Source organism: Echiichthys vipera, assembly GCF_963691815.1.
Source record: "Echiichthys vipera genome assembly, chromosome: 7".
NCBI classification, from domain to species: Eukaryota; Metazoa; Chordata; class Actinopteri; order Perciformes; family Trachinidae; genus Echiichthys; species Echiichthys vipera.
In genome coordinates, this window is record NC_139832.1 from 21,428,048 (window position 1) to 21,454,057 (window position 26,010).

Here is a 26,010-nt window from a genome sequence, read left to right on the forward strand (position 1 = left end):
TCCATAATTCTCCACAATCTAGCATCTATCTATCGAATATAATGAAACAAGCTAAAATAAAAGAAGAGGCAGCATTTTGAGGCAGATAGTTTATCTTTTAATTATTCATTACATAAGTTAGGATTTGATGTTTGGTATGTTAACAATGCCACAGGGGTATAAGGAAACATCTCAGAAAATGCAGACATTCATATTTTTTTCTTGGCAATTATCAATTATAATCCCTTTGGATGTGGGAGGGGGAGATACATATATTTTTTTAATATTGACTGTATTTGATACTGCAGAGGGACTGAGAAGCATGACTACATCTGTTCCCAATATCCCCATCTCTTAGTCATTCATTTATCAATCATCTGAGTTGTGGATGATGCTTGCAAATGGTCAAATTATGTTTGTGGCACTGCTTCATTTACTCAAGTCTTATATTAGTCCATTGAACCACAAATTAAATACAGCAAATTAACTTATTTCATCTCTTATAAACACATTTAATCAATTCCAGTACTGTACATAAAAAATCACTTAAAATTGGGGATACCTGGAAATGGATGTTGGTTTATGACCTTGAAATCTTGTGAAGATCTTGTTCCAATTGTTGGATTTATTGGGGCATCTCCTACATAACAAAGCTCCAGGGATGTCAGCAAGCCATTTTTGAAATACACGTGCAATAAGAAGCTCTGGACTCTGGATACAGGTCAGTGTTGGTAATATAAAGCCTCAGCAGTGGAGGTAATTGGAGGGTCAAAGGCAGCAGTGACAGCAGTACAAGGCTTTACCTCCCAACTCTGACCAATCCAAACTGTCGAGTTTCCTTCATAGTGGAGAAAAGAAGTCCATAACAAATTTCCATTGATGGGAATTCCACTGAGAAACCATTGCGGTTAAGCTAAATCCTTAATTCTAGGGAAACCAATTTAGTTTTTTCATCTCAATCCCCAATTTACAATCAGACTGGCAAGTGATACTGCATATATCATAAAAGTACAAACGGCTGGCTCAGTGAATGACAGATGTTCTTGTGTGGAGGTTTTTCAGAGACGTCTTTCTGTACAAGATGCATATCTCTGTGTCAGGTCTGAATCCTTTCTCACAGATGGAGCCAGTTAAAGCTGATATGTGAGTATACCTCATATAGGATGCACAATCAAATATACAAATGACAAGATAAATTCATTGCTCATCCCGAGGCACATTTAAGCCAGTCCTGAATGTATGAGTGACCATAAAATGATGGAGCTATGGTACGATTTCAACTGAAGCGAAGACAACACAAATGAGATTGTCTATTTCATATAATTATCCAAAGCCAGAATATTAGAAAATTGGATTAAGCATTTGGATGTTAAAAATGCATAAAACACACATTTCTGCCATTCCATTTAGTTCACCATTAGCCCTTACTGCTGCGATATGAGGCACTTTTATGTTGATGTGGGCAGGACTGTGCACTTTGGAATTATTTTGTCTTATGTGAGTTCTGAAGAATATACAGTATATATGCATTTCAAATAAAAGATTTAAATCCAGACATTTCTTACATTTACTTCACACCATGAGGGTCACTCTATGCAACAAGGTTATTCCTTGATTATATTTATGATTTATGCGTATGGGGCTGTTAAGTGTAATGTAACGCACTTGACAGTTATGTTGTTTTTTAAGTTTTTTTTACTCAGATCTGTTCGAACAACAGGGAAGACAGCACTGCGGCCTTGTAGAAATACGTGGCTTTGATCAGCTTGGAAATTGTATTTTGAAAGGCCATTACGTCTTAACGACTTAACGGTCGGATAGTGACTGACTTACGATTTTACTTCTTTCCCACCTTCCATAGACTGCATGTACCGTACAAGACTCTCTCTCTGAATTGCCCCTTGGGGATAAATAAAGTTTTCCTGAATCTTGAATCTTATAAAGTGCTGGCGGAGGAAGGAAAAAGGAGACAGCGTTAGAAAAGTGTGCCTCTCAGAAAATGGCTCAGTCACTTTAGGGCACACGACTGAAGATGATTTTGATGATACTGTCAAATAAAAACTTGGTCATTTAAAGGAATGGTGGGGGGATATGAAATCTAAATCTATTCAAAAGGAATTATTGGCCTTTGTAAACCTTACAAAATGCATGATTTGCACAAAATATGAAAGAGAACTTAAGAGTACTGTCATGGTTTCTTTGGCAGTACAGCCCTGCTGCATCTACAGGAACATCAATACGAGGTAGGAGGCTCTTAACCCCCTGAGGTCCTTGTTAGTTCATAGTGTGGGCCGGTGAAATCTTTCCTCCAGCCTCACCTCCTGTTTTTAAGGCCACTGGTGAAAAATGCATTGCTTTAATAGATTTAAGGTCATGTCACTGTAGGCTTGGATTATGGGGTGGGTGCAGAGTCTCCAGTAAAGATTGGACTGCAGGCAAAGACAGCAGGGCTCTACCTAAACTCCCTCCAGTACGGTAGCAGGCATATCCCAGCACTCCCATCATGACCCCCTTTATGACCGTGCGCAACACCCAGCCAAAACGCGAGGGAGGCGCAACACTGAGGAAGAGACAGACAGACACATTGAGCAACTGTGGAATTGTTAGTCAAAATATGTTTTCTATTACTGACCATATGTAATGTTACAAACTTACCTCATGATTTCATTTATGTTGAGCTGCTTCTCCCAGTTTCTTTCTATGCCAGGGACGTGACCCATCCCTACAACTCCCACTACCACAGCAGGCACTTCTGTGAAAATAACAAAAACAAAATGCATTTATTTTTTATATTTCCATCGCCATGTGCCAAACAAAAAGTTATCTTTTTACTGAAGATTATTCATCCAAATACACCACGGAGAGATATCAGTGTAAATGACCTGAATGTCTGGATTTAACCATATAATTCACTTGGCATTAATTCCTGTAGTCTCACCCAGATTGCAACATTTGCTTTTAAACTCAGTAAAAACAGTTAAAAAAATGTCATCCGGTTTCTGTGAAACAAAGTTTGAAACGTCACCCTTTTTACACACAATATGACTCATCATGTTCCATCAACAGTCTCTGTTGCATTCAAACAACCCTGTTTTCACTGGTCGGTTCATTACGCAACAATTTTGCAACACATTTGATGAGAGATATTTTCAGTAGATTGACATGTCTTGCTAGGGGAAAAACTATATCAAGCACAGGTATATAATAATCTTAAAAAGTACAACAAAATTCAAACTACTTAATGAGCAATGTATGTGAATAGACAAAGCAGAATTTCATATGAATGAAAATATATGCATGTATCAAGCCACACAACATTTATAAAGTACATGTCAAGGAGGAAAAAGTGGATTATTAAGCTAAAAATATACAATATCTACGTTTTTTTCCCCGTAAATTTGTTATTAATAAAAGGTGCTAAGAAAAGTCTACATCAGATTCATGATGTCTTCTTTAACTGCAGAACTGTTCGTACCTCTGATCTTATAATGTTTTTGAAAGCGCATGCTAGTTGATCCTTGTTAGCACAGGGCATGAGACTACAGGGTACCAGAATTGTAATCTTCGATACAATACTAGTATAAAACAAACAAACAATACTTGATAGCTTTGGATAACATGGCAAAGACTTGCACACAGTGCAGGTACAGAAAAAAAGTCCCTTAACACATACAAACACAAAGTTTATCTTCTTCCACATTGTTTCATCTGAGCAGCCTTTTGTTGAAAACCTGATTAAAGATTTTTTTTTTTCATATAGCTTCAGTACTTTCGATACTATCAGAATGGATATAGTATTGTTCTAAATCATGGTAATCAACATGGTATTAAAAAGTATAGATAGATACTTTTGAGAACCTTACTGCAGGGTCATGTGCACACAGCCACACGCGCATACATAGAAAAGAAAAGTCAAGGGTGCAGCGGCGGACTCCACATGAAAAAACAAAAGCTTTAATCACTTCTGAAGTGGAGGTACCATCATGTTTGGTAGCTTCAGTAGTGGATATAAATTAATACGCACAACAGCCAATCACAAAAGGTGCTCTATAGCTCACCTTGTACAGCATGTGCCCCATGGGCCGATATGATTTTCGTACTGCAGCATTGTAAATTAAATCCCTGCACTTTGCAGCATGTTGTCATTTAAATCCTACAGTATAATACAAGTGTATAATTGAAGAAACCCTATAGCCAGTTATTTTGCATAAACATGTCAGACCTCAAGTGTGCAGTGTGTAGTTTCTGTTCTTACTGAAGAACAAATCGCAAAAAAGGAAACATTGTATTAATGTCATAGTGTTCGTGAATACTGCACAGGTGGATTTAAGAAAAAATGTCTCCTAAGGTATTTGATTACTCGCTCATTGAACAGTGTAATACGCACTCTGGGCATTACGGGGGGCTTCCACACAGCGTGTAGCCTGGCGAAGCGTGTGTGTGAGGTAGATGTCTCTTTCAGCCACGATGGTCTGGTGGAGAGCAGGAAACTCGCCGATCATCTCCGACATGGTCTGCTCCAGCAGGTCCTTCTGTTTACACTTCTCTACGTCCTCTTTACTAAAAACATGACACAGCCCAACGACAGAAGGGGAAACATTTTTGTTTTTGTTCACACAGTATTTTGGGTGTGACAGCAAAAAGTAAAGAATGAGAAACACACAGTAAAAATGTGTTGGACAGATGGTCTGCACAATTTTTTTCAAAATTATTACTATTAGAAAGTATTTTTGCAAGATTTATATGACACTTTATCCTTCAATATTTATATTGTTTTGAAGTTAAATTAGTAATTTTAGTTCCCTTTTGTGCAAAATGAAAAAAAGTGGGCAATTGGAGGCGCCCTTGACAGCATGGTCAACCCGTTGTGTTTTCTGTCTAAAAATACAAAATTACACAGAAGGGCTGTTTATTGGCAAGAATCTGGTAATGTGATAGGCATCATGATACAGGGGTTACAATTCAATATATACATTGCGATTTTTAAATCTAATTTTATGAAAACTGTCAGTACACTGAGTATAAAGAAGACACCACCCTAGGCCTATGTTGTTACTTTGAAATGAAAGAGTTAAATGGCTGAAGATACGGCACTGCTGTACACCAAATACACCAATTTTTTTTTAGAATAGGCAAGAATAACAAATTTATACTGGATGCAAAAATGTTTTTTTGTCAAACAACTGCATTGAATTGGCACAAAGTGGGCCTGTCTGTAAAGAGTAGACTTGTGGAGACCCATAGAAACAGTTTTCTTTCAGATATCTTGAGTCAAGAGATCAAGGGACCCCTTTAAAAATGGCCATGCCAGTTTGTCCCTTGCCAAATTTCGGCCCAACTTTAGCTTAACTTTGGAGCATTAATGAGCCCCCTTCCCAGCAAGTTAGAATGTCATGGTGACATGGTACCAATGGATTCCTTAGATGTCTTCTTTGAGCTCGCTACAGCCTCTTAAAAAGACTGTCTGTTATGTCAGCCGAGATCAATAGCGCCCATGCAGGTCTCAGAGTGTTATAAAAAAATTGATGCAGTGTTCTTGAGAATCGATACAGCATCCCTTAACATATTATTGCGACACTCAAGCGTATTGATATTTTCTTACACCCCAAGAAGTAAGTGCTGAGAAAATTGGCTCACAAAACATACTTTCAAGCTTATATTCTGTTTAGGTCTCCCTCCCTCAGCAATTCTGTTTTATACATCATAGAATGCAACAGGCTCAATCTAAGAGATGTCAGAAGATAGGACAGGCACTCACTGCAGAAAGCTTGCGGTCAGATTTCACACCCACTGACAGTTTAAGAAGTTGCATGTACTCTGCATTCCCTAGTTCTTCACAGATCATACAGATAGAGAGATAGCCATGATGTGTGCACATATACTGTAGCTGCATTTTCTTCTTTCGTTATTTAGCATTTACATTTAAACTCTCTTTTTAAAACCTTTTATGGGACATTCTGATCACTTCGGGACATCTAAATAAGGTAAAGCACATCTCTATTCTTTCCAAAACACCAGTGTCTAATAATAGACATTAAGAAAGAAAGTCTCACCACACTGTGTGGTATGACAAAAAGTGACAAAAGGTGAGCTAATACCTGATTGGGTCTGACAGAAAGCAAAGACCCCATGCCAGACGCGCCTTCTGCCACAGACTGAGAGCTGCAATGGCCCTCTTGAACGTCACAGGGATTGGTCTGTCCCCAAGGTGAAATTTACAAAACGGCACTTGTCCAGCCTGTGGAAAGAAAAAAAAAAAATCAAGAATAAGAAAAAAGGATAAACACAAAAAACTAAAACCATTGTAATATAAACTTCTTTTGTGTATGTTTCACCTCTTTGAAGGCCTCCCTAAACTCTCCTCCAGGAGCCATGCCCAGTTGCTCCGTGATGTGAGCTGAAACTTTAAGCAGGAGAATCTGCATGAGGCCAGACATCAGCCCATTCTGACAAACACAGAGGACAGAAGCATAAGCATTTACAGAAACACAGATATGGCTTTGGTTGTCATTGTTTAAATACTTTTTTATGCACTTACTTAAACACAGTTTTTTGAAATGAAGAAGACAAAACATCACATACAAAACAGAGTAAAAGCCTTGACACTTGACCCTGTTTGTGAATTATGCATCATAGATACTTATTTCCCCATAAACAATGAGTGCATGCTGCAGTTGTCTTTACTGTTTCTCCCCATCATAGTATAAGAGCCAGTTTAAATATCAAACAATATTATCACTGCTTTATTCAGAATATATAGTACACTCTCCAGTTTGTCTGCTCCTGCTGTTTTTAACACAACCGTCACTGGTCATTCTGAAGGCCTGACCTGTTTAATGGCCTGCTGAACCTTATCCAGGTTGATGTCTTTGGCTTCTCTTAGCAGTGTATTCTCGTCCATCTTCAGCATAGACACCCTGTACTGGCACAGCTCCACCACCACCACGTCCGGCTGCACAGCGCGGATCGTCTGTGGGGCAGAGAAAGAGCAGTGGGTATGTAAGATAAGAGACAGAATAAGAGAACATAAGAGAATAAGAAAGAGACAAATGGCAAGTGAGGGAGTAAGGAAAGACAAAAAAATCAATGTGGAAATAAAGAAGAAAGGATTATGCTTGGCAACAGAGCAATGCCAACCTAATTACAGTATAACTAATCTTCAAGGTGCTACTCCAGAATTAACAGAGTTAGTCCATTATTTCACTGACAATTCCCAGCATATCACATTTACATTTTAAAAAGGGTGTAAGCGTACAGTAGAAATCCTGTTGTATGTTCTCATTGGCTCACCGTGGCTACATCCTTTTTGCTGCTGTCGCTGAAGTGAGCAGTGCCCACCAAGTATAGGAGGCTGCCATCAGGGGCAGTAAGACGTGAAACTGTCTCTGGGAGCTCAGGGGACGACTCACGGCGCTGAGATCGCAACTGCCAAAGCAGCTCCATTGCCTCACCATCCGCTAGACAACAACAGAGACAGAAATATACAAGGGGACAACTATAGTGTTACTACTATGGTTAAATGAAGGATTCTTCTTTTAATCTTTTCAGCAATTGTTTAAAGTTATGTATTTTTCTTTAGCACATTAGGTTTTGCATCCCAGTCCTTTTCACACATGCAGCATCTCTGCCAATGATGGAAAAGAGTCAAGTTACAGCTATTTAATAAACTATAGACAACTCTAGGGAACATGTGCACCAGAAAAAAGGAAGTATACAAGAATTTCTTTTCATAGTCTTTCAAAAAAGGTATTAGTCAATAAGTGAGGACATTAACAAAACCATTAGCACATGCATCTGATAAACTTCATTCTTAAGGTAGGATGTGTGATTATGTGCAGATAATCTATCATTGGTCCAGGATTTAGCAAGTCCCTTTCTTGGACAGAGCATAGAATTTGTAAGACTTTCATTATTGTGTCACGCAGATTTACTATTTAAATTATAAATGACAATGAAGGGCTGCTACTATGAACTGTCAAGTTGGATAACTAATCAGTCTGTGGAAAAAAAGTTACAAATTAAATTTTAATTTAATTGAAAAATGAATAATGTGTAAATGAGACAAGACATGACGTGGCAGTCACCTAAACAAATGATATTACACAATATTTCTGGTGAAATAGAGCACAGACACACACACAGACACACACACACAGACAGACACACACATTCAGACACACACATTCAGACACACACACACACACAATATTTAAAAAAAAAACTGCTTACAGAGCCCTGGAGGTATACAAGGCAGTTCCTCTTCTGAAGGGTCCTCCGATGGGCCAACTGACTCATCCTGTCAGACATCAAAACAGCAAACAACATCTTAGATAGATGGCATGTTTACTTCGTTGGAAGATTAAGCGATTATTTCTGTCCAAGTCTAGCCAGTTTGAGAAAGACAGGTTGATTGCACATAATTAGGTAAGTGCTCAGGGCAAGTTAAAACCGCAATGCCTGGAAAAAACAACCCCCTGAAACAAGTTAGTAACAGAATGACATGCGTGTTTTTACACAGACTACATCGTAAGAACACACTCACCCAGTGGGTCCTCTGTGTGAGCAGGACATCTGGTAAAACATCAGCCAAAAACATCTCACTCACACAAAGCTCAATGATTGTAAATGTTACGAACCTCTGAATTGTTGTCTTGATCCATGTTTGAAGCACTGAAAGCTGCGTTTAACACAGGACAGGACGAAGACATGCGTTACGCTGAGCGGTGAAACGTTCACTGACACAGCTGCTACAGTATAGCGTCACTGACGTCGCCGACTTGTCTAAACACAGCTAACAGTTGTTGCTCTGTAGCGTTGATAGGACAAGTGGTGACCACCACTGATTTATTAGACAAATTTACCAATTTGCCTAAATTGTTACTTTCAGGTACGGGGCTGCTAAACATTGAGCGTTTACTGAGGACTCATCGGTTTTTGGTTAGCTACCGGATGATAACAGCTAACTCAAGCTAATGTAGGCTAGCAGTAAGAATTTCGTCACATTATACACGTTGAAACGGAACATTTCACAACAAATGCTGCTATTATCAAGTAAAACACATTTGGTAATATACACGGTAGTTGTCTAAAACAACAAATATCAACAACTTACTGAGCAAGCCAGCCCGCACGTCAGTGTGCTCCTTGCCAGCAGTACAGTGCTCGGCTGAATTTGACAGCCGCAGTGCATTCTGGTAGATGTAGTCATTGATTGTTGGGAAGCCCACATTTATTTTCTTTCTTTTTTTATAGTGAAAATGCTTTTAATTACTTTCCATTATAACATTTCACACAGTACAACCAAAGTCTTGATTCTTTTCTCAACGTTTCAACTATCGTTGAGACTATCACAGATTTACCTCTTTGCCCGTCTCAAGGTCCAAATCTACACAGAAATTCAGTTAGCCTATAAGCAGAGCTGTGTTTCAACATATAACATGCTCTCACACACACTCGTGCTACAAGTCTTAAAGTGCTTTTGGATGCATTTAGTGTGCTTGAGCAGTCTAACAAGGGCATTTTGAGCCAACCTGTGTCATGACAATGAGGCGGACCATTTGTTATTTCCACCAAAAGATTATTACAAGAACTGAAGTGGGGGAAATTGCGGTGTCACATCACAAATGTGTGCTTATTGAATACCCCAGAAAAAAGTTGAATAGTATGCATAGGTCCACCTATATTGTAGGTAAGCCCCTGATGCCAGCACTAATGTATTCTACAGTAGATGTCATATTGGTGTGTAAGTCAGTACAGGCAGTCTCTTTATTGAAATTCCTGTAATCATGTATGCAGCTGCAATAAATGTATATGGAGAGGTTGTGGTAGGCATCCATCCTCTTGACCACTCACTCATTCCCTACGAAAAGTGCTCATATATGCTTGATTTCTACTACAAATAACAGACTAATCTAACTAATCTAACTATTAATTCCTCAATGGCAGATGTTGGCACATTGTGAGACAGGGTAGAACTACCAAAGAGAATTAAGTTGTGTTGGAGAAAAGCAGATGACAATCAAAGGCGTAGTCATCATGTAATAAACATTCCAGTGTAGAAACGATTTACCATCTACTCATCACTTCATTCATTTTACGTCACATCACTCCCACAAGAAGCCAGCAGAACACAAGTCACACACTTTACCAGCGAGTCCAGCTCCATTCATCATATTGGAGCTGCGGTTAAGTCTTCAAGAAAGAAAAACCCACATCACTGCATTTCTGTCATTGATATCTGGTAGCTATTAGACATATATATTATTGGACAAATTTTACTATTTTTCTCTGAGCAACATTGTACTCTCATATCACCTCACAGTGCCACCCTATAATATGCCAATCTACCTATTAATGACGTGCAAATATAGTCGAGTCAAGATCTGACACACATTCCTAATCAATGGTGAAATCTCAATGATAAAGTCATGAAATGTGTGTTATATTTTAAACAAACACAAACACTGAGTCATATACAGTGTCTATATAAGTTGGCTATAGCTTTCGGTGAAATATGATGCTGTAAGCGCATACCTTATTGCCACAAATATATTGTGATCTCTTGCATATTAATTGTGCAGATCTCACAATTTCGTGAGCTACCTTTCTACTTGGCTATTGGGATAAAGGGCCGAAGCGTTATCATATGTGTTTAAAATACATTTAGTTTGAAGCTATAATGCAGTCTTCTGTGCAGATATGCATCTCTAAGGTGTGTGTCTTTTTTTTTTCTTCGAAAACGCTCACTCATCTCTCATAGCTGCTCATCCTTTCATTAAGCCTTTTGAAGATAGCTGTTTGACCCTGCACTGTAGCACCCTGTTGGATTATATCACTGCTGGTTTCATTGGAGGGTGGTTAGCTGTACACAGTCATCCTGAGACATGAATGTGACATAATTTCCTACAGCAGTACTCTGGTCAACATTATCAAATACACAAACATTTGTCTTATCCCATCTGAGTAATTCTCCCATCTAAAAGTTGAGTCATTTTGCTTGTACGACTACCAGAGTTCCATGACATGTCCTCGCTGTCCAATCCACCCGTCACCGAAGTGTGTGAGTTCAGTTAAAGAGTAGAGGTGGCTATTGATAGGAGGTGATCAACTTGGTGGTCATGTGCGCAGAGAGTGGAGTGTTGGGGAGAGGAATCTCGGTCAGCGTCCCTCTTCTTCTTCTCCTTCAACATTCCCCAGCAGCGATGAGCTCCCCAGGTCTCTCTGCCAGTCTGTCTCTACGGTGTTCTTCATCTTCTTCCTCCTTGAAGAGAGTATGATGTATACTCAGCAGCTGATGTGTAGGGGCTCTTGTCAGGGGTGGGGGCTGACAGTCAGGGTTTTCCGTATGGGGGAGAGGCTCCCTTGGAGGAAGAGGAGGAGGAGAGGACTTGGGACTGAGGGGGTCCTCACTGGAGGGAGGGTTTGGGCTCACGCCATTTACGTAAGTAGAGGTGGGCAGGGTAACCGTGGAAAAGGCAGTGTTGGTCGATTCTGGAGATACAACCTTAGTTTCTGACGAGACAAGAAATACCAGACAGGGTCAAAGGAGAGGAGAGAAAGTCAAATTCTCAAATGAAAACTTAAAAGTATACAAAAAACAACACCAAGACTTTTACAAAGGTAAGCACCTTTTGCAGGCTAAGACTGATTGGCCATCATGGAAGGCAGCATTAGCAATATTCATTAAGCTATTGGAATTTACCAGGTATAACAACATGTCGTAAATAATCATACCCATTGTCTGGACCAGGTTGTGGTTGCAGGCTCATGTAAGGTACAGTTTGGGCCTACAAATGGGATGGTGCATACTAATTCCTTGAATATTTGACCTTAATGGTTTAGGTGACGTGACAAATTCTGCCCTGAACCAAAAAAAGCAAGAGTGAATATGACATTAGGCCTACCTGTAATGGCACCAGACACATGAACAATAGTGTGTGTGCCTTCAAGGTACACTGTATCCATGTTGTGCTCTGAGGGTCGAGGTTCTGTGGTTGTAGCCTCCACTTTGGGCTTACGGGTAACAGTCAGCATGTATGGGTGGACGTCCAGGGAGAAGTTGCGAGAGTGCTTTTTCTCCATCCCACTCAAATCTACGATTGAAAATGAAATATCTAACTTAAAAGGAGGTAGAACATAACAATTAAAAAGCAGCTTATCCAAGTAAATACGGTTAAACAGCTGCAGGCTGCGTGACAGTGAACCAAAACAGTTAGCTGAAAGATGCTACAAAGTTCAGTGGAACTGAGGAGAACTGCGTGGTTCGGGTATCTTAGCATATACTAGTTGGAATATGTTGCTCAGGAGAAGGACATCTGGAGTACTTCCTTAGCTTACTACCAAAGCGACCTAGCCCCAGATTAGTGTAAGAAAACTGATGTAGATGGATGGATGACTACAGTGTTAGATGTTGGTTTATCACTGAGAGTGGTCCCTTTCACACAACACAAAGTCATTTGATCCATTGTTAATACAGGAATATTAATTTCAATACGAATGTTCACAGACTTACTGCTCATATTGCTGTATACCTTTTATTGCAGGGTATTGTGTGCTCTTTGTATCCAGAAGTGGTGCAATGAAGTTGTCTGCCACAGCCTTTCGTCTGACTGGTTTGGGTTTTTCAGGCTTGGTGTTATTTTCCAGGCGTGTCAGGGTAAGAGGTTCCTTTAACGGACAGAAGACACATAAACAGCTCATTATATCACAGCTTAAACTTCAGTTCAGGTAGCCAAAGGCAACTATTACAGCTATTAAGTGCTCTACAGATTTTGGAAGGCCTAAATGAGGACCACTTCCTGTGCCTCTTAAGAGAAAGAGGACCTCATCGAGAGCTGGTGTGGCTCATACAGTCCATGTTTATATAAACTCCAGTGAACAAGTTCTTGTAGTGAGTATTATTATGTTTCTAGAGGACAGAAGGTTTAGATTCTTTCCTTCTACTATTGTTGATGCTGAAATTCAGCAGCTGAATGAATGTGGATGACTTACAACTGGAGATTTGGAATTTTTTTCTCAGGCTTACCTTGAATGGCTGAGGAAGAGGATTTGAGCTTGGAATCCATTTCATCTTCTTGCGGGGTCGTTTGATGACCAGCGGCTCCCCGGCCATCTCTCCCACTCCGAGATCAGAGGGGTCCATGTTTGGATCAAGTGTTTGTATCCCAGAGTCTCTCACAGTGGGTGTAGCGTCATGGTTGGACTGTGCAAGCGCAGCCAGCAGCTGCCGGACCACATTGTCATACATGAGGTCGCTCTCATTGGTGATGAAGTCCAGCCGGTTGAGCGACTTGATGTGGTCCCTGTTCTCGTTGCAGAACATGGCCAGGATGTTGATGTCACAGAACTGAGACTTCTGCCAGCGGCGGCGTGTTTTAATACCAACTTTATGCAGTTTGTCAAATACAAAGTTGGACTTGCGCACCACAAACAAGTGCAGCAAATTAATCAGGATGATGAGGTTCATGGTGCAGAGCAGAGAGATATCTACTGCTGCCATGATGCGCTGCAGCTGTACGGCAGGCAGCTTACAGTTGACCCTGAGCTTCAGCTCGTTATAACTGCTTATGTCTGGGGGCTCACCCAGCGCACAGGTGAACTCATTCTGCCTTTGGCGGGCATAGTAGGCGCTCAGGTAGGAAATGGGGATGGAACTGAGGCAGATAATAGCCAGATGGCGTCCCAGGTAAAGCTTAGCCAGAAAGTTACTTTGGCCTCGTCTCTCCAAATATTTCTCGAACAGGTTTTGCTCAGGGCTTTTCTCCTTCTCCGCGTTCTCTATGATCTCCCTCCTCTCTCGCTCAGTTATGCCTGGTCCTTTGGATTGGATCTGCTTCTCGATCTTTGGGGCTCGGCCCTCAGCCGCTCGATGATAGCAGTTATCAATCTCTTGAAGAAGGAAATTGAGCTCTGAAGTGAGCCGTGTAGAGGCAAGGAACTCCCAGCCCAAAGCAGGAATGTACATGATTCCAGCAAAGGCCAGCAGAGCATAGGGCAGGAACTTGTGCTCAAATAGTGAAGGCCAAAGATGAACCTCCACACCAGGTGCAGCATCCCGCAGCTCTGTCCAGCAGTAGCCTCTTGCATACAGTGCCTGGTCTCTGGTGAAGTTGTGTGGTGTGTAACAGTATATGGACTCCTCTGAGGAAAGCACAGATAGAAACAAGCATCCCAAACATAACAATTTTTCTGTTGATTATATCTCAGAATATAAACTGAATATATCAGCTGATATCCTGGGTCATATTTTCCGAATTTCACTCATAAGCTCTTGAATTGTTTTGGCAATATATGGCAATGTGAAAACATGCAAGTGGTCAGACAAACAGACAACAAAATCCCAGTTGAACAATTCATCCAAAGCACTTATTTGAAAGGGAAAGGAGGTAAACATACCTAAGATATCTGTTGCAATCATCCATTGTACTGCACTTGCACACAACTGAGTCACTATTCAGTGGTTCTGCATAGTACAAGAAATGTTCAAAACAGACTTACCTTTAATCCTTCATTTCACTTTTAAGTTGTGCTTAAGATAATATGGTTAAACTGGGAATTTGATGTTCCCTCATATTTACTGCAGTAAATACAACTGATATATTCATATTTCTATAGAAATGTCTTGCATCTTTGTGATCTGTTTCAACTGTATTTGCAACATATCTCAGAGAATCTAATCATTCATCTGTTTAGCCCACAGAGCTGCGTGCCTCTGATAACACTCACTCAGCCTTTTCAAACGATGATCTGCCTGGCTCAGATAGAGGAAGCGAGAACACTCCTTCCTGTCAAAATTGTTCTTTATCAGCTCTGTCTGGTTCAGGGTTGCAACAATTCTACTTTTAATCATTTAACTACCTGCAGTGACATGTGATAACACAAATGGTATACTTGATATCTAACTAAACTTTATCATTTGTATTAAAAACTTTATTAGAAAAAGTCATTTTTAAAAGTCAGCATGTATTATTTTAATGTTGTTATGTACTGATGACAAGGACAGTATGTGCAATGGCATCCTTTGTTACAGTCACAGAGTGCAGGATGCTCAGGGAATACTAAAGAAATTGTCTAAACATCTACATTTTTCTGCTGCTAAAGTTAATTACTCTGTCCCAGATTATTAATGCTGCTATAAAGAGAGCCTGATACAAAAGCCTTCTAACCTTACCCTCCTATCTTCAGTTGCTCTTCTAGCCCATTCCAGCTCTCTCTGTCTGCTGCTTTTCCTTCCTTACCTAATCTGACTCCTACTTGCATTGTCTGTCACAGGAAATACAGAAGCACTGCATGGCTAACGCAAAATACACTTGGGTAACAGCTGTTGCTGTACCTCATGCCACATTTCCACTGCATAGTAGGATGCAGCTCTTGCTAACTTTTTTCCATCAGCGAAAGCTGTGGCTAGTACCTGTTACTTTATACTTTTTTTGGTACTACCTCGGTCCAGGTTCCATGTGAGCTGGGCTGATCCGAGAAGGTGGAGTTAAAACACTGCAGGTCTCTGATTGGTCAGCGACTGTCACTACTGTGACACGTACTATCCTGTGCTAACCCACCATTTCTAAATAGCCAAGCCACCATCAAAGGCGACCTCAATGTTTTAATTGACTCAACTCAAAAAAATGTTGTTACAAAACTGTGCTATACACTAAGCTGTACAATTGACAAAGTGCAGATTTTCTTTTGTTTTGCTGCCAATGAAAGGAAAGCTGTCACTGTAGTGTCATGCAGCATCGCAATGGCAATCAGCCGAGGATCCTTCACGGAGTGGGTACTATCAGCAGTGGAAAACCAAATAGAAAAAAGGACCTGGTACAAAACAAGTTTAGCTGAGGTGCACTGAACCCCGCAGTAGAAATGAGGCATTAGCTTTGGCAGTTTACTGTGACAACGAACCCCTCTAGTGGCGGAGGTCTCACCTGCAAAGTTCCTTGTGAAGACAAGGGTGACCAGCAGGATGGGGATGATGACCGTCCCTATAGTGACAACGCGATCAAAGGGCAGCTCCAGTTTGAGCTGCACCATGAGGCCGGCCAGTAACCCACCCCTCTCATCCTGGGAGGAGCCCGGCAGGATCAGCTCCTTCAGCTTCTCACCTGCGAGTAGAGCCGTGGCCATGTCTAAGTTTTGATCGAGGATGTTCTGCATCCGGAACACAAAGGGCGCACAACCTCCCTCTGCACTGGAGGGGAGGCCAGACACTCCCTGCTGAAGTTGAGTACTCCTCAAGACAGTATGACACACGCATACACTCACACAAAGGTACACACACACACAGACATGTGTGGCCAACTTCTGCCCCTGTCACCATACGTGGGAAAGCAGCAGCTCATACTGTGAAGTCTGTGTTCTTCAGAGCTTTGAGTTTTCTACACTTTCCCACAGCTGCTCTCTTTCTGAAGAACAGGCATAACGTTCAGAAACACACTCTTCGCTTGCCCTCTTCGGTGCGCGTCCCTATGTTTGCTCCATTTCTACAGTGCTTGGCCTCAGTCCACACTCTCTGTGTGTGGCAGCTTGAGGAATGAGCTGAGTTTAGGAGGCGTCCTTGCAATCCCCAGGGAGAGAGATTGCTGCCTGAATAGTTGTAACACAAGCTTCGGTCAGGAGAAGCTCTTACCTATCCTTTCCTGAAAGAAAAGATCAACAGTTAGGGCAGAACATTGTAGTGAGCAACAAGATTTAATTTTTATGTACAACAAATAACTTGTGCGATCATCTTTGAAATGAGCTGTAGTGTGAATTTGTATTTTCCCACACCTTCCTCAGGAAAGCTCTCTGTTTTTCCATCAATCATCCTCTAGTGCTGTCATGTGGATGATTAATCTTCACTGTGAGTGAATGTGGTTACATCTGAGGGGAGTTTCGCCTTTGTTCAGGCAAGGACATTAAAGGGCAAATTCTTTCTCAGGGGGCTATGCTTACCTGAAATCAACTTAAAACAGAATCTGTTCAATGAATTGACAAATGAGGATTTGGACACTGAATCTGCTATTCCATAATTCACCCCCTGCCTTTCTATGGACTCCTAGTGGTCATTACCTCTGTAGAACAACATGTACATTCTGGGATGTCAGGTGAACCCAAACACTTGTCAGTACCTTTGTATGTGTGTGTGTGTGTGTGTGCGTGTGTGTGTGCGTGTGTGTGTGTGTGTGTGTGTGTGTGTGTCTGTGTCTGTGTGTGTGTGTGTGTGTGTGTGTGTGTGTGTGTGTGTGTGTGTGTGTGTGTGTGTGTGTGTGTGAGAGAGAGAGAGAGAGAGAGAGAGAGAGAGCGAGAGAGACAGAGAGAGAGAGTAAGTGAGTGTATACATGCTTTTGTTGTAATAGTGCCTCCCTTTCCAAACGTGTAGTAGAACCACAGACTGCGTAAAATAGTAGACGTAGTCGTTGTGACGTCACCCATAGAAAGGCCTGCAACTCAAAGCATCCATGCATCCCCCATGCAGTTGTCATGAACTGGGAAATTAGTTTTAGACTGAAACCGCTTTTTTGCACCATGTACAAATGCGAAAGGCCCTCTCTAGAGCCATTGTTTGGTTCGTCCATTCTGTGCGGTGCCACATGGCTGACTAGATTCCATATCTGCCAATAGATCCCCCTAAAGCCTACACACCAGGGCAGTATAGTAGCAGGGCCCAGGATCAGGTGATCTCCCAAGGTCCCCCCAGCAGATTATTAGATGGTTAAGGTTAGAGGGACCCATGGCCCGGGACAACTGACCTGGTGTACCCCCCCTGTCGACAGCTCTGCTACACTGCTCCTTTACTGCTGACATCATGCAGTAATCGGTGTTATATGGGAGACAGAGAACAATATGTCCCTTATGGAATAAACTTAACGTACATTATATTTTAGTACAGATCTGGCCACATACAGCAAGATAACTTTATCCACATCCTCACACACTGTCTCAAGGAAGATGGGGCATTATCTTTGCATAATTTAAATTTAAAGGGGCAGCATTATATATTTTAGGCACTCTGCACTGCTGTTTGTAAACCAGTGGTGCTGCTCCAGTCCGACAGATAATGCCTTTCAACTGAGCGATGCCACCAGTGTTTAGAGAGGAAATCCCACATTCTTTGGCTACTACAGCATCCCTCTTCGCTATGACCAGTACACCCGGCTACAAAGAGGAAGAGCTAGGCTCTGGGACAACAGCTGAAGGAGAAGAGCCCCATTCATCATGAATTATGAATTAGATAATGGCTGAAGAGGGGAAGAACTTTCAGTGACACTTGTTTTCAGGCATTCAGACAACAAATCTGACCAGGTCAATATAGCAGACCAATATCACATTTAAAAAAATAAAAATAAAAAATACAACTTTATACTTATTGTGACAGAAAAACACCATAAAGTATCCTCACAGTTTTATCACTTTTGTCCCTATGGGACCACTGCAGGAACATTTCATCAGAGGGTCATTTTATCATGGTTAGCTCATATTGAGCTAGGCTGCTGTCTCCTGACAGATGTGTAAGTCCAGGGCGCTGGAAGAATCGCAGCCAGGAGGACCACACTTTCACCACAGACATTGCATCGCAGTGGATTACATCTGCCTGCAGATGACGAGCCGTTTCAGCACCTGAGCGGCGGATAGCTCCCGAATAGCCAGAGACGAGCTGCTAAACATCAGAGAGTGTGTTTGTGTGTGTGTGCGCGCTGCTTTGTGTCCGTACGTGTGAGAGAGAAGAGGAGATCCTACTGTCGGAGTCTCTTAGGATACATGCATCTCCTGTCCACACTGGAACAACTAGCACCAGAAAAGCTACACACACACACACACACACACACACACACACACACACACACACACACACACACACACACACACACACACACACTGTGGTGCAAACAAACGAACCATGTGCGTGCATGCGAAGGTAAATAATAAGAAATCCACTCACCATGTCTCACTGCTTCTCGCGGCACGGTAAGAGTTAATCTGCAGTGCGGGTGAGCAGCTACAGCATGTATCCCAGCACACCGGTTTGTTCCGCCTTTTCTCCCCCAGCTCCCCTCCTCTCTCCTCTCCCCTCCCTGCCCTGCCTCTTCCTCAGAAAACAAGGGATGAGATAACATATTAAGATCCTCTAGTTCATGGCATCACCAATGCGATCGAGCCACATTCAGGACAGGTGCGGAGGTGCTGGAAACTAGATTGAATTATGTGGCAGAAATCGATATCCTACTCATTCACTTCACTCATCATTTTCATGAGTAGAGTGATATAGGCTAGTAACCACAATAGTATATGGATATGAAAACGTTTAGGCTGAGAATTTCCTAGTTGAATAACTACAGACCGGCTATTTAATTCATCTGTATGTTCAGTCTACAACCAAACTACAAGGCGCCGACTCTCTTATTGATAGGGTTATCCGGCCTGCCCATCATCTATAAGTGGACTGGCAAAGACAAACCAGGAATGGAAAATATGTTTGTCATTCAAACTCCCTGGGTGTGGCGATTAGCTGGGTATCCTGACTCCGTTTTGGGAGAATCCAAGCAGCATCAGTCAATCGCGCAGAGGAACCTCAAGTTTGAAATAAAGTAGAGCCATCTACAGCCGATAGTTTGTCATCGTTTAACTGCATGGGCTTCTTGCATGGTAAAATGTGCATATGTGAAGTTACAGGAGAGGTTTCTGGAGAAGTCTTTAAGAAGCACAATAAAAGAATGGCTATATTCAAATATAGCCTATTTATGAGGCTAATCGTGCTCTAGCCGAGTGAAACAGATTGTCTATTAATTTACAGCAACACCACATTGCTGCTAACACTTTAAATGATGCTGGGTGAGTTTTGTTGCAGCCTGCAGCCTGCAGCAGCCTTACGCTCTCTGTTGAGATTCTTGTTGCAACAAAGCGGGGTGAGCGCGCGGTGCGGGCGCGCTCTCGATGTTCAGTCAGACCGAGCCACAAGTCAGTTTTGCTCAAGCCGGTTTCTGCCGGTTTAGCCGTACCTCACTATGTCTGCTCCCAAATATACTCTCTCTCTCTCTCTCTCTCTCTCTCTCTCTCTCTCTCTCTCTCTCTCTCTCTCTCTCTCTCTCTCTCTCTCCGTCTCAGTATCATTGCAGAGAGCTTGAGGGTGTTCATTTTAAAGAAGAAAACACTCAGCATGTGTTTTCATTGTAGGCCTACTTTGTTCAATAATACACTCAGTAGCACCTCCCTCTTTATTACAATTGTGTAACATATTGCAATTCATGGAACATCCCTATAAATCTATAAATTGTACATTTACTAAGTTCATAATTACGAGCTGTGACAATGCTGGTATTGTGTGTGTGTGTGTGTGTGTGTGTGTGTGTGTGTGTGTGTGTGTGTGTGTGTGTGTGTGTGTGTGTGTGTGTGTGTGTGTGTGTGTGTGTGTGTGTGTGTGTGTGTGTGTGTGTGTGTGTGTGTGTGTGTGTCTGTCTGTCTGTCTGTCTGGCTGGCTGAAATGGTAAAATGTGATCCTAGAGACACCTACTGTAGCAGGAACTACCACAGAGGCAGTTTTGAGTTTTTTCTGTCTGTCCCAACCTTACATTGTAGTCCCAAATTGTTACAGGTCTTTAGATCAAAATGAAGACAGCGAAGGTCAAGTTCAAAGATGGGTGTGGTACAAGCAACACTGCTGTAAATAGAGGGGTAGGGAAAGAGGCCAAACGTGTCATCTGGCGGGTTTCGGCAGGACATTTCAGCTCAGTTCTGCGAGAACTTGTACCACAGGAACAGGCCAAACACTGTTCACCTGAACACAATGCCTACCTCAATTAAAATGGGTAAAGTATCCATTTCATAAGAAAACATTGTGCAGTGTCTAACACAGAGAGGAGCAGAAGGATGGGAGTAAATTAACAGAGGAAGGAAATTAAGTAAATTAGCATAGTACAAAATAAGCTCTAGTACATTGAGAACACCATCAATGCAACAACAGTAGGGTTGCCAGAGTTGTTTTTATTCAGTAAAAGTGTATGCAAATATGAACCGCTTACTGTGTTAACATCACAGCCTGGCATTTAATTTGAAAATAACAACCACACTGGTAGTTTGTGTGGTACAGTATGCAGTTTGTTGTCATTTATACAATATCTGTAGAGTGATGAATAGAGAACATTAAACAACAAGAAGACCAAAAAAACATTATACAAACATGTTTACTTACAGTTGATTACAAACATTTTATTTTCCTAAATAAAACACAATTTCAGTTAAAATGCTTTACATCAGTTCATCTGCAATATCCAGGTGGAACAATGCTTTTTGTAATAAGCTGTAGGAACCACCACAACACCACTGTACACAAGGTCAACTACTAAACAAAATGTAACTTAGGCCTACAGTCAGGATGAGATTGCCAAAATTAGTCAGTGCTCTGTATTTGGAAAGAAAACCTGCTAAGAATAAAGTGTGCCGCAAATTTAAGCATGTTTCATTTGTTGATTTCTATAAATAATGACATCCTTTTTATCCTACGGTACAACCTCGAAAACAGTGCTGAGAAAACGGCATCATTCCCTAAATCCAGAACAAAATCACTTGTGTTTGGAACATTTTTATACTACTAAACATTTTTTAATATTGATTGTAACTGGTGTCAATGTAAAAATACTTGTGCTTATTAAACTACAGAGAATGGTTCAATTTCCGGGTCAAACAATGCTCAATACAGTAAGCAGACACCAATGCCAAAAACCCAGAAAAAGACACAGGCATCATGCAAATATCTTATATATCACATTCTCTGCCTTGCTTTATTTTAAACTTATATCTCTTTCTTGCTATCGTTATTTCATTCTCCCTTTATTCTATTTATTTCTCTCTCCATCTCTGAAGTTTTTTTTCTTCCAGTATGTTCCATCTCAGGACAGTTTACAGAGTTTATTTCATTTCTCATCAAACTTCTCGGTGTACTGTAGGACTGTTCATTGGGCCATTTGGACCACAACTGCCTTCCAGGCTCTGTCCTTGTCAAAATCCTGCAGCGCTCCATTGGCTGCTTGCTGCTGAGGGAGCAAAACAGGAAGAGGGAGAAAGAGAGAGATGGAATGTAAAAGGGCAAAGGTGACAAAACATTGAGATACATGATGTGTGAAGGATAAGCAGCACAATGTGTTTTTTAATAGGTTTCTCGCTCATATATTTTTATGTCATGATATTTAAATACCATTTACATGAGCTATAGCTGGTGAGAACACTTGGAAAAGAATTAAATGTATACTTTTTCATAATCACAAATGGCTCTTGTTGGAAGTGGAGAGACAGGCAAAGAGAGGAAAAGACAGTCTCGTCCATTTGTGTCCACAACTCCTGTATTTACCCGTCTTACCTCACAGTAATGGGTCGGGGTGAGCATGCTGCCGTCACACTCTGGAGCCCCCATGCGGAGCTGACTCTTGTAGGAGGCACAGTGCACCACAGTGGCTGAAGTTAGAATTGCTTGCACCAGCAGCAGCACCATCAGAATCAGCAGCAGGATGTCGTAGGATTGCTGGACCACACACACACACACACACACACACACACACACACACACACGCACACACACACACACACACACACACAAAGGTACTGACAAGTGTTTGGGTTCACCTGACATCCCAGTGTGAACATGTTTCTGAAATTTTAGGACATATCTCAATGAGTTAATCTCAAAGCTTCTCTTAAAGCTGTCCCTGTATTTCTCATGTAAAAGGACCTCCTCAAGGCTGGAGAGGTAATGCTTCCTAGAAAGCCTGCCCACTGGTGAATTTTCACTTCATTAAACTCACCTTGGCTGTAGGCACATCATACAGGAAAATTTCAATAAAGCTGATCACACTGCAAGAGAGGAAGCCGGAGGCGGAAAAGAGCAAGGGAGATGTCACGCTGCTGATAGCAATCAGCACCTCCACCTAAGAGACACCAATAAGAGAGAAAAATGTTTGATAAAAGAAAGTAGACCCGGTTTGTATAACTGGGAGATTTAGTAAATAATGATAAAGATTATCCTTCCTCAGCAGACATCCTAATTAACTTCCATAAGATACAGTGGAGGCTACACATCTCCAATGAAGCAAGTGCCATGAAGAGCTCTATGATCTATCAAATAACCTTGAAATTAATTCTGAATTTGATGGGAAGCCAGTGATGAGAAACCAAGATTCCCATGAGACTTTTATTGGAGGATGATGATCAAATGCTGATCAAATGCTTATATCAGCAACATTTTGTAACACTCGTAAATTATCTAGGGCATGTTTTGCTGAGGCAGGTGAAGAGGGGAGCTAAAATAGTCAAGATGGCTCCATTTTAGCTTGAGATACAATGGGCCTCAGTTTTTAAGTGTTTCTCAGGCGGAAAAAACAATGAATCAAACTTAATATGTTGGTCAAAAGTCAGTGCTTGGTCAAAAGCGCACAAACATTTGAAGGACGATTTAACACATGAGGAAATATAACCTATCCATTACCTTAGAGAAAAGACTGGAGCAGAAATAGGAGCTTCTGTTTTCTTAGCACTGAGCTATAGGAAGTTGATTACCATCCGATTCCAAATAGAGTTAAGGCAGTTATTTAAATTGGGCAATTTTGCTTTTTTGATTTCCAGGCCTAAATTAGATCTATAATGAATATAATCTGCATGGCAGAGATAGGAGATAGATAGATAGATAGATAGATAGATAGATAGATAGATAGATAGATAGATAGATAGATAGATAGATAGATAGATAGATAGATAGATAGATAGATAGATAGATAGATAGATAGATAGATAGATCGATAGATCGATTGATCGATCGCTCGATTGATACATCAAGCAGGAGAGAACCCAGAACAGAACCTTGAGGCACACCACAGCATTTACAATGGTCTATCATTCCCCTGCATCACCATGCAACAAGATATCGTTTGAGACTCTGGAAAGGCTATTCTCCATACTACCTACTACAAAGGTCAGTATCAATCACTATTTGACCAAAGACTGATAGTTCCAAGTATATTACTTTAACTGATCACATCCACCCTAACCTAAAAATAAATTCAACCCTTTATTTAGTGGTTTCTCAAGACTGGAGCTCCATGAACTAGAGCATTTTCTTGTACTCACCAGACATTTGTTAGGGTATTCGGATACAACGTGACTGGCGATAGCACTCGGAAAACACTGCAAAGGAGACACAAAGTTACATTTGGTCTTATCATTCTAAACTTCCCTTGCTGTCATATTGAAAGGTGAGTTTAATTAAGAAAAACATACAGCAACAAGAATCCAGAAAAACGTCACCGACAAGTAGGGGCCAGGTAGCAAAGCGTCCATGTTGAGTGCAATAATTCCTCCGAATACAGCAGAAATTCCCACGATTACTTCGATCACCTATTAGAGACATTGTTCAGCGATTGATAAGCATTGACCAGACAGAAATATGATATTCAACAAAACTCAAAAGTACTCACAGAATATGCTTTAAGGAGTCGAGTGGGGAACACTGCTGGCGTTAGAACCACAGATCTGTCATATGTCACCGGCTAAAAGTTGGATGAAGGTTGAGAGGAGTTAGGATGGAAGAGTGAAAGCTATAGGGAGAGTAAGAGGGGAGACACATCAGCTGGGGGAATAAAAGCAATCAATCCCTCATACACACACGCACACACACGCACACACACACACACACACACACACACACACACACACACACACACACACACACACACACACACACACACACACACACACACACACACACACACACACACACACACTCACACACACCTTCCTGTGGCAGCAGCAGTCTTCTGCAGAGCGGGCTGACAGGATGACAGTACAGGCCATCAACACCTCAAGCAAAATCATCAGAATGAGGTTAAAGTTGATCTGTGAACAGACAGGGAGCAGAGACACAATACCAGATGGATAATTAAAAGAAAGGAAATGCAGAGAAATGCTTTATTTTAAGGAATAACTTAAGCTTATGTGGAACCAAAGGACTGGTAGTTTACATTATATTATTATGATGCATTTACATTGACGGCAGAAGGGTTCAGGACCAGTTTACATCCAAACCAAACCAGGCAAGTGGTAGTCACAGCAAATGTTGACACGTAGACCACCTGGAAATCTGACACCTTGCAAAAAACAAAAACAAAACCTTAGACCTTCATTAGTACAAGTCCTCAATTGCCTTGTGGAAGTGAATGTAAAAATCCATTAAAACATAATCATCCCTTTTGCCTTTGGTGTGTTCATACTCACCGCAACATGTCTGTTCTTGGCTATGGCAAAACTGGCGATTGCTGCAGGGAGGCCCTGATATAAACAGCAGACATTTTTTTTCTATTTAGCAGATGTTGTTGACATGACAGTCTAATCTAAACAATATGTATAAAGTTATTAATGTATAGCTGTATATTTATCTGACTGTGATGACACTTATTATAATGGTTACTTACAGAGCCTGCAGCGCAGCGTAGGTAGTCCATGGCAACAGGAAACACATTTCCCAGGTACAGAGAAAAACCAGATGTGATGAGCAGACTGCCCTGAGGACACACACAGGCACACACAGACAGGCATGCATACATATACAGATACAGACACTTCAATAGGCAAGGCTGCACGAGGATACTATACAACACATGCACACACATATACAAAATGTTGAAGTGCCCAGTTAGATGTACACATGCCGGCAGACAAATCGCTGACATTAGAAATACTGTATATTTATCTGTTTCCTCATAGTAAATGCTCACACACTTTTCTGATCACCTAAATGTGGTAGCACAAAACAAGACTTCTTGTTGCCAACCCACTCAAAATTTCTAGATTGGGATGCTCTCTCATCAGAAAAAAAGACAACCCCAACCTTTAAAATTTGTGTGTTATGGACTAAATAGATACACCCTGTAATGTGCCTCCTCTGCAGCTCTCCCTGACCATCCTTCTCACCCCTATGAGGACACTATAGAGCCAGGCCCTGTAGCTGAAGCAGGGGTGCTTTAGAGGCTCCGGCTGGGCCAGCTGCAGGTCACTGGCCCTCACGTCCACCGTGTAGCT

General features: G+C 41.3%; 3 protein-coding genes across 5 annotated transcripts in view; all 3 read right to left on the bottom strand.

The window, feature by feature from the left end:
- Positions 1–87: 87 nt before the first annotated feature.
- On the bottom strand, positions 88–9,157 carry trabd (TraB domain containing). Of its 2 annotated transcripts, XM_083917465.1 has the most exons (10): positions 9,092–9,157; positions 8,616–8,656; positions 8,209–8,275; positions 7,270–7,436; positions 6,809–6,949; positions 6,315–6,425; positions 6,078–6,217; positions 4,367–4,539; positions 2,635–2,731; positions 88–2,539 (listed from the first exon to the last, which is right to left on the bottom strand). In XM_083917465.1, the coding sequence occupies exons 2-10, from the start codon at positions 8,637–8,639 to the stop codon at positions 2,356–2,358; spliced, it is 1,104 nt and encodes a 367-aa protein (XP_083773591.1). In that variant the 5' UTR covers positions 8,640–8,656; positions 9,092–9,157; the 3' UTR covers positions 88–2,355. The 2 variants fall into 2 exon arrangements, with proteins under 2 accessions (XP_083773591.1, XP_083773590.1); XM_083917464.1 differs by lacking the exon at positions 9,092–9,157 and having other exon boundaries at positions 8,616–8,756.
- Positions 9,158–11,161: 2,004 nt separating this feature from the next.
- Positions 11,162–16,128, bottom strand: panx2 (pannexin 2; the record flags this gene model as incomplete). The annotated part of the gene is made up of 5 exons (XM_083917460.1): positions 11,162–11,490; positions 11,883–12,071; positions 12,510–12,645; positions 13,004–14,118; positions 15,900–16,128. 5 exons carry the CDS (start codon positions 16,126–16,128, stop codon positions 11,162–11,164), a joined length of 1,998 nt encoding a protein of 665 aa, XP_083773586.1.
- A 4,951-nt stretch (positions 16,129–21,079) lies between these two features.
- The window catches only part of mlc1 (modulator of VRAC current 1), a 5,561-nt gene continuing 630 nt past the window's right edge, over positions 21,080–26,010 (bottom strand). Inside the window, exons 2-12 of one of the 2 annotated variants that reach the window (XM_083916789.1) lie at positions 25,903–26,010; positions 25,404–25,493; positions 25,207–25,260; positions 24,978–25,079; positions 24,727–24,828; positions 24,411–24,482; positions 24,214–24,330; positions 24,064–24,120; positions 22,746–22,868; positions 22,304–22,465; positions 21,080–21,977 (exon numbers count right to left, since the gene is read on the bottom strand). The exon at positions 25,903–26,010 is cut by the window's right edge and continues 203 nt beyond it. In XM_083916789.1, the coding sequence (XP_083772915.1) occupies positions 21,900–21,977; positions 22,304–22,465; positions 22,746–22,868; positions 24,064–24,120; positions 24,214–24,330; positions 24,411–24,482; positions 24,727–24,828; positions 24,978–25,079; positions 25,207–25,260; positions 25,404–25,493; positions 25,903–26,010 (1,065 nt within the window). In that variant the 3' untranslated portion in view covers positions 21,080–21,899. Of the gene's footprint in view, positions 21,981–22,303; positions 22,466–22,745; positions 22,869–24,063; positions 24,121–24,213; positions 24,331–24,410; positions 24,483–24,726; positions 24,829–24,977; positions 25,080–25,206; positions 25,261–25,403; positions 25,494–25,902 lie in introns of both variants that reach the window. The other variant, XM_083916788.1, reaches the window with a different exon arrangement.

Excerpts from the sequence above, each read along its gene's own strand:
- trabd (XM_083917464.1), bottom strand. The coding sequence starts at position 8,687 with ATGTCTTCGTCCTGTCCTGTGTTAAACGCAGCTTTCAGTGCTTCAAAC. Across the intron at positions 6,950-7,269 it reads GCAAAAAGGATGTAGCCACG|ACGATCCGCGCTGTGCAGCC; the intron begins GTGAGCCAATGA and ends TCTGCCCCACAG. Across the intron at positions 6,218-6,314 it reads TTAGGGAGGCCTTCAAAGAG|GCTGGACAAGTGCCGTTTTG; the intron begins GTGAAACATACA and ends TTCTTTCCACAG.